Raw genomic sequence first — 12,216 nt, 5'->3', positions numbered from 1 at the left:
CATCTTCGTTGTTGTCATCATTCAATATCATCATCATTATTATAATCATAATCAAACCAATTATCATCATATTCTGACCGTCATAATTAATATCAGCATAATCAGAAGCATCCTCTGATTATCAATATCAATACTATTAATGTTGCAATCGTCGTTGAAAATCCATTCGTTTTTATATGGTCTATCAGGAATGCTCTGGTTTATGAAATTTTGCTTGGAAACTTTTGATTATTACTTAAGTATTCTCATACTGGTGACGTACACATCGTGTCGTATATGCTGATAATGGTGATAATATGATAATAACATGATAACAATTTAGATTTTATATGACGACACAATCTAAATTACGAAAACAATAGAGATAATGGCGGTGATTGTAGTATGGTGTTGTTGGTGATGATAAAAGAAGATAATGGTAGCGTTGCTGTTTTTGTTGTTGTTGATGATAATGGCGATTTTCTGCGGCTGACGATGGTGATCATGAGGAAGATATGGATAAGAATAAAATAGCAAGATTATGACAAGATAAATGTACCACTTTTTTGTGCTGCAGAAAAAGACAAAACATGATTCACTGAATTTTCTTCCGACTCAGATAAGGTTAAGTTCAAATGCAGCAATGTAATATTGCAAATTAATTTATTTCCCATAAATATTTGTATAAACAATGTTATCTATGTGTAAACAAAACTAGTGATGTAATATTTAATGATAACAAACACGTATATGTAAATAACTTACTGCACTGTTTATGTTTCGAATCGATATACAGCTCGCGAATAAACATTGAGCATACATGAATATACTTTATGTTAATGAACGTCTTTGAATCGTACACGTAGGATAAATAACGTATTTTTTTTTCATTTCTTTTATTAGATAAATTGATAAATTGGATTATGATTCCAGTCTTTTGCGATTGTTCAAAATACGTGTAGAATTGCTTATTGACATACTGGAGTGCTTTAATGTTTTGTTAGGTCACTGCGGTTTATATGATGAATAAATGAATAAGCGGAGTCAAAATCCATGCTTTTCCATTTTAAAACTTTGCATCACATAAACAATGAGATCAAGAGTTTATGAGAATATCGTTGTACATGCTGAACACTTCAATAGAAAATGCAACAGTTTTATGCGTAAAACGCAATGGTATATAATGATTTTTACTCATAAATAATTAAACATAAGTTTTCATTGTCATTCGTGTATCATGAATCATAATATATTTTATATGGATTTGTACGACAGCAGTGTGATAAGTTAATAATACCGCTAGTTCGCTATCACGTTATAGTTCCTAATGCGGATCATATATACTTGTATGTATCGTGTACCGACTAGGTTAATTTGCATCTAACAGTGCATTGTTTGAAACACATATTAGTAACTGGTAACACCGAAGTCGAACTCGTGATGTATTGTTACAAACGCATCACTTGAACAAATATTAAGTACCACTTACGCAATCGTTGGGAAAAGGGCGTCAGATGACTTTCATTTTTTGCAATAATTCAAGTTTTGCTTTGTGTTTTCAAAATAACAATATTATAAACCAAGAAAAGCGTTCAGTATAAATAAATGACTCGCACGATACATAAATTATTTACAAGAGTTCATATACTTCTAGACATCTTGTCAGTCACGAGTATAGCGTATTCTGAATTATAACGCAGTGATGAGTCGTAAACAGTTGTTGCAATATGCGTGTATAACACATCGATATATAGAAACGCCCCAATATATATGTATGACACAGTGATAGACAGAAACGACCCAAAATATATGTTTGTCACATTGATAGGCAGAAACGACGCAATTTTGTTGTATGACAGATTTATAGACAAAAACGACGCAATTTCCTTTTATGACACATTGAAAGAAACGACGCAATTAAGTTGTAGGGAACATTGATAGACAGAAACGACATAATTTAGTTGCATGACACATTGATAGGCAGAAACGACGCAATTTAGTTGTATGACACATTGATAGGCAGAAAAGACGCAATTTAGTTTTATGGTACATTGCTTGACAAAACGACGCAATTTAGTTGTATGATACATTGATACACAGAAACGACGCAATTTATTTGTATGACACAATGCTATACAGAAACGACGCAATTTAGTTGTATGACACAATGATAGACAGAAACGACGCAATTTAGTTGTATGACTCATTGATATACGGAAACGACGCAATTTAGTTGTATGACACATTGATAGACAGAAACGACGCAATTTAGTTGTATGACACAATGATATACAGAAACGACGCACTTTAGTTTTATGACACGATGATAGACAGAAACGACGCAATTTAGTTGTATGACTCATTGATATACAGAAACGACGCTATTTAGTTGTATGACTCATTGATATACAGAAACGACGCTAGGTTTTTGTTTGACATATCATGGACAAAATCGACGCAATTTAACTGAACTTCACATCGATAGACCATATCAACGCAATATATTTGTATGGAACATCGATAGACTTAATGACGCTAGATATTTGTAAGATATATCAATAGACAGAAACATCTATTTGTTTGACACATGTATATATTTGTAACGTAACGAATATTTGGGGCATTATTGAATAAATATAATAATCGAAATTTGCATCAAAGCAATAACCCAAATTCCATACAATCTTCAAAAGGCAGTCACGCCTAGACCACCATTTCCTTGCCTCGGGTATAAAACGTCAAACATCGGTCAATTCCGTATGTATTCGTTAAGTGTCCGTTGCATACGTTATATTTACGTTGCAATTGTTAGACACTTGACTTTGCACACGGACCGTCAGAATTGGCACACGTAACAATCAACTGTTTTATCGTTTATTATGGAACGGTATTTAGGTAAAAATTACATCATTCGTTGTGAATATTTACATTATTACTGATGTTTATTCTAATATGCTTCATGACAATTCCAACATGCTTGTTGTCTATTCGTTTATACTTGATGACTGTTGCAACATTACATCATTCATGGTGAATATTTACATTATGCCTGATGTTTATTCTAATATGCTTCATGACAATTCTAACATGTTTGTTGTCTTTTCGGTTATACTTGATGATTGTTGCAACATGCTTGGTGACTATCCAATGTTTGTGTCTTTATTATTCCTGTAAACCAGTCATAATCGGTTTTGCCACTAGGCGTCATTAACAAAGTCAGTTAGCAACAGGCAGTAAGCAGAATGCAACTAAGCAGAATGCAAGTTACCAAATTATGAACGCACGTTTATTTTCCGTATGTTGAATAAATTACTTTTCGGAAAAAAAGAGAAACATCCAAACCATTTTGACTACTATACTGAATAAGCTGAATTAGTTCCCTTTGTTTTATAATCTCCAGACCAGTTGGCTTACACAAGAAATTGACTGCGGTGAATGTTTTTGATATTTGTAAGTTGCAGTTGGTACTCAAGAAAATATACATGTATTTTATTCAGGACATAACAGAACTTATGTGTTAGTGATGCTGGTTTTGACACCCGACGCATATAAATTTATGAATGAAAGGCTTCATGAACGTTGACGTCGCTCTTGGTTACCAGAAAAATTCCCACGCACGGATTTCAACCGTCATTTTATTGTAAGGTCCTCCATTCATATTTTTTCCTGAATTATTCAATATGTAACAGGGTGATATATCCTCCCTGTATGCTATGTGAATTTCCTACCTTTAAACTGTTCTTTCACATATTAATTATACTTATTTATATATTTCTTCGAATTCAAGAATACTATACTTATTGTCTAATTTTGTAGCTATTTGAAGTATATAGTTGAAGTAAAATAAAAGGTCGGCCTTCCCACCAGCTTGGGCAAGGCAAACACGTTGATCCTGATGACTAGTTCAATATACTCATAGTAGGGATATAGATTTCAGGGTTACATACTCTGATATTTAGTATAGACCTAAGAGATAAAATAAATGAGTTAAAACGATCATTTGCATGTTATTGTTTATAACAACCTTTTTGAAAGTGAATAGTAACGGAACCCGGGCACGAAACGATCCTATCACAAATACATTTCAATAAAACTGTTGCACTGGTTTGTACTGTGTGCCTTTAAAATTATAAACGGAAATGACCGAATTGAGCACTGTTAAATTTTCCTTTTTTGGTCTGTTACGAGTATGTCCTACTATATTGTTGTATTAATTTTTTGTATCAAGACATTTTCGTGTTTTTTAATTATAATTGTTAAATTTTAGTGGGATTCAATCAATACTTAAAAAACTGTAAACATTTCACAAAGGTTTTATTTGCGAACGCAAACTTATCAAAACAGGTACGCGGACATAATGATATTTCTCGCAATATAGGGGTAACACACGGTAGGGCACAACTTGAATGTAACAGGATACACCAATTTCTGTATAAATCGTTTATATATTTTACGTCTGTTAATCATTTGTAAATTGTTGGAAGGAAAAACCCACAATAAATTAAGCCACTGAAACAGGTTGCAGTTCTGCGTAAACAAGAAATGTTATCGCACTTCCAATCCCAAAAACCATAAGATATGTCAATAAACGAGTGGATCTCTGAAAATACTTGATGATTCTTAGACATAAACATGCATATTATATGTGTTGTGAATGACAAAAGCGTGCGAGAAACAAATTATATAAATATGAGATTTAAAACAAAACACGTGACCCCATTTTGCATCCTGGAAACGGTTTTATTTACAATAGCAACAATGATTCAGTGTACATTTCAGCTGTTAAATATGGCAGCATAATGATTGCTGCGAGTTATTAAAACAATGAATATGAAGAGTGAAACACTCGTAGTCTTGTGCATGTAAGGCAGTACACACGTAAAATAACTATGTTTCAGCACATCGTTTAACAGTACTGAATGTAACCCTTTATGAGAAATACATATGGTTATCATATTTTCAACAAATATGTTCAGCACGTTAATAAACTTTGATAAAAAGGTAAGAATCGAATTTGTATTATATTCTACGACAAATCTCTCTCTACTTTAACCCGTATAATGGCAAACAGTTCCATTATCAGCTCTTCGGATGTATCTTCTTTGACCTTAACTTCCGATTTCAGATGAGGCCATATAATACTGAGATGACTGTGGGCGAATCTCAAATAATGATCCCTGAAGGTGCCGGCGTCCCCGATGCTTTGTATTACCGTGTTCAGAGTCTCTGTTCGGTTTTCCGCTATTAAATAGTCTCTCCATTGCGGCCATACCATGTCGTGCATTTCATACCTGGCTTCCCGGTATGTCTTGTCATTCCAACACAGTCTGTCTATCTCTTCCCGTTGAAGATTTGATGCCCGGTACGACGCGTTCATGTACTGGCGCGACAACTCAAGGCGCTCAAGTTTGTCCCTACGCTTTTCCGTTTGTTCAAGTTTGTCGAGAGTAACAGTATCCACAGCCTCTCGTAATTTCGGTAACCGATATATTATCCGTCCATCTTCAGTGATAAGTTCTTCTATTTTACTGATTAATCTCGACCTTTCGTTTTCAGTAGTACGTCCAATCAACAGGTCCCTACCTTGTATCATGTAGTACGGAAGATTATTATTGACCAGTGCAGTCTTGAGGAATTTCAGAGCAATTTGTAAGACTTGCATAAGGTTCTGCTCACGGAATATCTCCTGACGGTGCGACTCTACAATCCATAATGCCACATTCTTCATGATAAAAGACGACATATCACTGCATATTGGATGAAGAACCTCTTTGTTAATAATCTTTAGTAGAATGTACAGTTTATACTGACACTCGTTTAATTTTTCAGTTAGCATCAATTCAGCATAAATAAAGCAAATGCGCCACTCCATGCCTCGATTTCTTGAACCTTTACAGCCAACAGGTACAAGCTGCGCATCTAGATTTATGACGTCATTTATGACGTCAGCACATGGCCACCCAAAGGGTCTCTCCCGTTTAGCCCAGTCGGCTAAAACCTCTTTTTGGACAACGCAACGAAATGCGTACACGTTATCCCTGCGATATATCCCACGGGTCGAAGGGGTGGAGGGTCCCGTCCTAGTTCCCTTGGTCCATCCACCCGCTGAATCAAAAGAAATGGTTCGCTCAAATTCTTTCGTAAACAAATCACTAGAAATGAAAATCTCACCATTTTGGTTTTGTTTGACTAGCGACGCTTCAATGATTTTCGGCAAATTAACACCTCTTTTTAACAACTTCAGTGTGTAATGTCCTGGGTGGCATGCTTCCCCTAACATGCAAACCTCTGTTGTGTCATTTGAAAACATATTTGTGAAAATTTCAAATATACAAACAATATTTTGATATATGTGCAAGTAGTCGTAGTCGCTTTCAAAACACGATGCGAAGCCTTCAGCCTTGCTTCCGGCAGTTACTTGCACAATTTTGTCCTCTCTTGCATTGTTAATCATCGCGTCTATCCCATGGAACACTCTCCGCCTTTCTGCGATGATACCATGGCTGTATCCAACATAGTCTAAGAGTTTGAACAAGTGACGTGATTGATCGCCATGGTTCCCTGAGCACTCTACTACGCTTTTTGTTCGCCTAGTCTGTGGAAACATTTCTAGAAAAGCCTGTTGCTTTCAATTGATGAATCGCCGTGATATTCCCAGCTTCAGTTTCGCACTTTGCACATTGTGGATATTCTTACTGCTCGCAAGGCATTTAGGCAAACATTTGCGGAATCAAAAAGCAGATTCATTGGTGGGTCCAAGGTATTTCGCAATGTTTTAGTTGCAATAGCTATACTTCCTGAAACGAGGAGTAAAGACTGTTTGAGTGGTATATACCAGTAACCGTATTTATATTATCTTCGGACCTGTGTTGTAGTGTAAATTGTTCTGTTCAGTTCGGATTTAATTTTTAAATGGTACACATACCGTGGAAAAACGCCGTGTGTGCGTATGTATTCGTGCGTGAGTGTGTATGCGTGTGTGTTTTCTTAATTTTACGAGAGTTTTCCATGCCTAAGGCTATGTGGGAATCTGATTGTATACTTGCACGCGCTCTTGTGCTAAGGGGGTGTGGGCCTACACAAACTCACGATGAGCCGCGAATTGAAATGTAACCCGATTCGCCGTAGTGAGGAGCGCAAACACCATCTAATCGGACAGCCACATATCTTAAATTTATATTGTTAAACAATGAAAAGAAGCGGTCACATATAGTGCATTCCCCGCCACGGGTTCATTCTTATCGAAAAAATACAATAAGAAATTGTTCTTACATTAACAACATTTTTGTTGCAGATACAACATCAGCTTCTTTCAGGATAAATTGTATTTATTATGTATGTAACCATAGCAATCACAATTTTGATCTGAAAAAAACAAACTCCCATATGACCATCTTTGCACACACACACAAACACACAGCCTTTTCAGGCAGAGCTTATAAACCAGATTACTTTTAAGTTTGTTCTGTATCCATAACAAATACATTTTTGTCCGAAAAATCTGATATTAAGTGACCTCTATCCATATAGCTAGTTGCATAAACCTAGCTTAAGTACTTATGAGTTGTCAGTGGATCCACATTTTAGTTTTCATTTAATGTGGTAACTATAGCAATCAAGCTTTTCGTCTAAAGAATGCATTTGAGATAACTTGCATATTTCCCATACTTAGTTTCATTAACCTAGCGTCAGAACGTTGTAGTAATAGCAATATCCAGATGTGGACGTACTTACGCACGCACGCACACAGATCGAATTGCAACTACTATTTCCTACGCCTTTCAGCATGAGGATAATACAACCAGATTACGACCTGTAAATCAAACGGTAATATAGTATTGTATACAACACTTTCAATAAACTCTATTTCGCGTTTCAAGTACAATTCGAATAAGTCATTAAATGAAGAAACAAATTTGTTGACTATTCATATAATTTGCATTAAAATAAACTGATTAAATACATTTTAACCGAAGCGAGGCTTCAAAAGCATGCGGGGTACTTTTTGAACAGCACACACTAACCATACTGAAATATTAAACCGTCTGTAATTTATCATCTTATCTAAATAACGTATGTAAGGAAACAAAATCATGCCTATAGATCGAATAGTATTATTTAATAACGTCTGAGACAAATTGCATTGTATAAGTGTGACCTGTATTCGCGATCATGAAATACGCATCATTTAATGTCACCAACCAGGATTTAATAGCTAACGGTACGATAAGCTTTCTGTTAAAAAAAACAAAGTAGCTTTATGTCTTGATTATTATGATTTTGATAATGCAAGGTTATGCACTTACGTATTCATTTAGATCCGGAGTTAAATGAAAAAACATTTAAACCTTAAGCACTAAGTAGAGACGCTGGCATGTATTTAATATATCGCAACTCTATAAATAGTTGATCAGAAAAACCCAATAGCTGTCTGTGGAAGTAATGTGTATCACAATCGTAACTGCACAGAAAGGAAAACACTTAACTTCCGTATTTTTTAAATAGTTTTTATCGCAATAAAGTCACGTGTTTGTTTATAAACATAGTGGGTGTTAAAGGCAATCACTGGTATATTCACAGACATGTTTTTAGTACACATTTTATAAAGTCACAATTGTGTTACAATATAAAGAAGTGAAACTCCAGCTGCTGGAGCAGTATTGAATTCTTATTATATAAAATTAGTTGGTCCTTTATTTAAGGCAAGTGACCGATTGCCTAAACAGTGCAAAACAGCACAAACAGCACAAAACAGCACAATACAAAACGACATAAACACATATAAGAATTAAGCTGGGGTCACCGCCATGGAACAAGTCTTAAATAATCAAAGCACTGAAGACACTGCAGTTTTTCGCTATTTTGTAAACCGAGGTCATTTTAGTACCGCAGTTTGGTGCAACCCACCTTTGGTCACCAAAACCAACGTTTGGTGAAGAAGTAGTTAAACGAATCGCAATTTGGTCGTTGAGCCTAATTTCTTATTTCTAATCTCAGTTCCATCATCATTATCATAGTCGTTGTCATCATCATATTCGTCCTTGTGATAATTCAACATCATCATCATCATCGTATTATCACCATCATCATCACTATAATCATCATCCAATTTACCAACCTCATTTTCTCAACGTCATAATTAAAATCAGCACAATCAGAAGCAATTTTCTCATCACATGATTATCAATATTGCAATCATCTGTCAAAACCCATTCGTTTTGATATAGAGAATAACCGGTTACTGCCTGATAGTTATTTAATATATCAGTATAGGCTAAGAATAAAATTTATGTCGATGCTTACAGAGCCGTTATTTTATTCGTGCCGAGCCTGATATATTACAAAACGATCGGGCAGTAATCTGTTTTTTTCTGTTAATCATACCTTTACGTCCCACATTTTATAAGAAATTGTCGGGAATGTATATGCTTTTCGACGTTTAATGTGTTCATTATGACTTCATGAGAACATTCGCTTAATATTTGTAAATTGAGTTTTGTTTGCTGTCTTTGTTGCTTTTTGTGTATACAATATACAACATATTGGTTTGAAATTGTTTGATTTGTTGAATCTGGTTCTATTTTACGAAATATGATGACTTTCAAGTTCATTTCGAGTAATATGAACTACCTCCAAACATTTACTGATATAACAACTGCCTGTTGAACCGATATATAAAAAAATATAGCATGCAATTTTATATCAGACATATATCAATGTAGCGGTATGATAAATAGGAAGAGCGGTATTACTCATGTCTGGAAATTGAATTATTGATTTGAAACTTGTGATCTATACTAAGGTAATCTAATCATAATGATATATACATCGTGTATTACATGCCGATAATAGTTATAATAATATGACGACGTTTAAGATTTGAATGACGATACAATCTCAATGACGAGAGAATATGGTTAATAGCGGTGATGGTAGTATGGTGTTGTTGTTGGTGGTGATTATAACATAATATGGTGGTGGGGTATGTTTTTGTTGATGTTGATGATTGGGGCGATGTTTTGACGACGAAGATGGTGAGGAAGATATGGATAAAAGGGGAAAATGATACAATCATTATATACCACTTTTATTTTCCGCTGCAGAAACAGAAAAAAATGTGTTCCCCGCATTTACTTTGGACTCAGATAAGATAAAGTTTAAATGCAGTGGCGTAATGTTTCAAAATATAAGGTTGACCATTTCTTATTTCCGATAAATAGTTGTATAAACCATGTCAATTACGTGTAAACAAACTATTACTGTAATATTAAATTATAACAAATTCGTTTATGTAAACATAGGATTTTACTGTTAACCTTTGTATCGATAGACAGCTCGTGAATAAACGTCAGGAAAAGGCTCGCTTACAAACAAAATTCCTGAACTCATTTAATAAAATATGGTATGATATGACAACTCGTGTCAGATCCTATATATATGTATGACACATCAATAGACAGAAACGACCTAATATACATGTATTACACATCGATAGACAAAAAACGACCAAATATATATGTATGACACATCGATAGACAGAAACGACCTAATATATATGTATGACACATTGATAGACAGAAACGACGCAATATATATGTATGACACATTGATATACAGAAACGACCTAATATATATGTATTACACATCGATAGACAGAAACGATCCAATATATATGTATGACACATTGATAGAAAAAAACGACCACATATATATGTATGACACATTGATAGACAGAAACGGCCGGCCCTATATATATATATATATATATATATATATATATATATATATATATATATATATATATATATATATATATTATATGTATGACACATCGATAGATGGAAAAAATCCTATATATATGTATGACACATCGATAGATGGAAAAAATCCTATATATATGTATGACACATCGATAGACAGAAACGACCCAAATATATATGTTTGACATATTAATGTCACATTGATGGACAATAACGACGCTGGATAGTTGTATTACACATCGTTAGAAAGAAACAAAAACTATATTACGTATGACACATCGTTAGATTAAACAACGCAATATATTTTATAGCACATAGACAGAAAAAACTGACACATGAACATACGCTACTAATGTCCACACATTTTTGACACATCAAAAAACATCAATCAAGTAGTGTATGGTTATTTGCTTGAAACATTAACAGAAACGGCACCGATATGTATTCAGGCGGTCACATTAACATATTTGTCAACGTTGCATGTTCGTTCTTCCGTATCTCCAAACATCGCAGCAATTTGTTGTCACTTGTGTGTCACATATGAGAAGTCACTGTTCTAGCAATGAGTGCGTACAAAATAAATATCGCAAACCATGTCTATTTTTAATTATTCCACAGGCCTTGTGATATTAACACATATCAGTAACAACATATATGTGTAACGTCAAGGACGAAAACAATAAATAAGCATTGTTTGCATTTTTAAGTCAACATCTACAAAAGACGAAAGATAATTGAACTTGTTATGTCATATCATCAGCAATCTTCACAGAATATGACTTTAATGCCACACCAATACACTTTGAATCAACGAATAATGATTTTGTAAAGCTATAATGTTCCCATGCGTAGAATTTACGAATCACGATCCAAATAATCGATGCTTATCAATGCATTTGACTAAAAGTTACTTGTAAATTAATGACGGCATTTACCGCGTATGGCTTTTAATTATAGTGGTAAACCCAATTCATGTGTTTGCAGAAACCAATTAATTTTAAACTCCCAATCATTGGACGAACATAAAAGGGCAAGAGATAAATATTTGTCTACTGGTAAATAATAATTGCAGAAACCAATAAATTTTAAACTTCCAATCATTTGTGTTTAAGTTTTTTTTAGCTTGATTGGTAAATGTCGGCTCGGGTACTACTTAAATGTACCCCGGGTACTCCTAAGTATATTTAAAGGTATCCCGGGTACATAAAATATACTGAAACATATCCGGAAATTCTAACGCTAAATTTGTCGATGTCGACATTTTTTGATGAATTTTATTACGTTAATATTTATGTAAATATTCTGTAAAACGGCTTTTATATTTTCGAAACAGCAACTCAAAAAAGCCTGTTGAGACAGGTTTTATTAAAAGAGGATTGTGTTTTGTGTTCCTTGGAGCGTTTCACGTCATCGGACTTTGGGCGGGAATAAACCTCTAGTACAGTCTAAATGTGTCGGGTACGTGTTAGTATATTTT

At 34.3% G+C, this 12,216-nt stretch overlaps 1 protein-coding gene across 5 annotated transcripts in view; it reads right to left on the bottom strand.

The window, feature by feature from the left end:
* LOC127854298 (uncharacterized) overlaps positions 1–12,216 on the bottom strand; it is a 170,517-nt gene that overhangs the window by 53,546 nt on the left and 104,755 nt on the right. The window contains exons 1-2 of one of the 5 annotated variants that reach the window (XM_052389387.1): positions 8,286–8,409; positions 5,523–6,776 (exon numbers count right to left, since the gene is read on the bottom strand). The exons of 2 other annotated variants lie outside the window; for them this stretch is intronic. In XM_052389387.1, coding sequence (XP_052245347.1) covers positions 5,523–6,586 — 1,064 coding nt within the window. In that variant the 5' untranslated portion in view covers positions 6,587–6,776; positions 8,286–8,409. Of the gene's footprint in view, positions 1–4,276; positions 6,777–8,285; positions 8,410–12,216 lie in introns of those variants that run through there. 2 more of the 5 variants (XM_052389384.1, XM_052389383.1) reach the window with 2 other exon arrangements.

This window comes from Dreissena polymorpha, chromosome 12 (genome assembly GCF_020536995.1).
Source record: "Dreissena polymorpha isolate Duluth1 chromosome 12, UMN_Dpol_1.0, whole genome shotgun sequence".
NCBI classification, from domain to species: domain Eukaryota; kingdom Metazoa; phylum Mollusca; class Bivalvia; order Myida; family Dreissenidae; genus Dreissena; species Dreissena polymorpha.
This window is presented reverse-complemented; position numbering and strand designations above follow the sequence as displayed.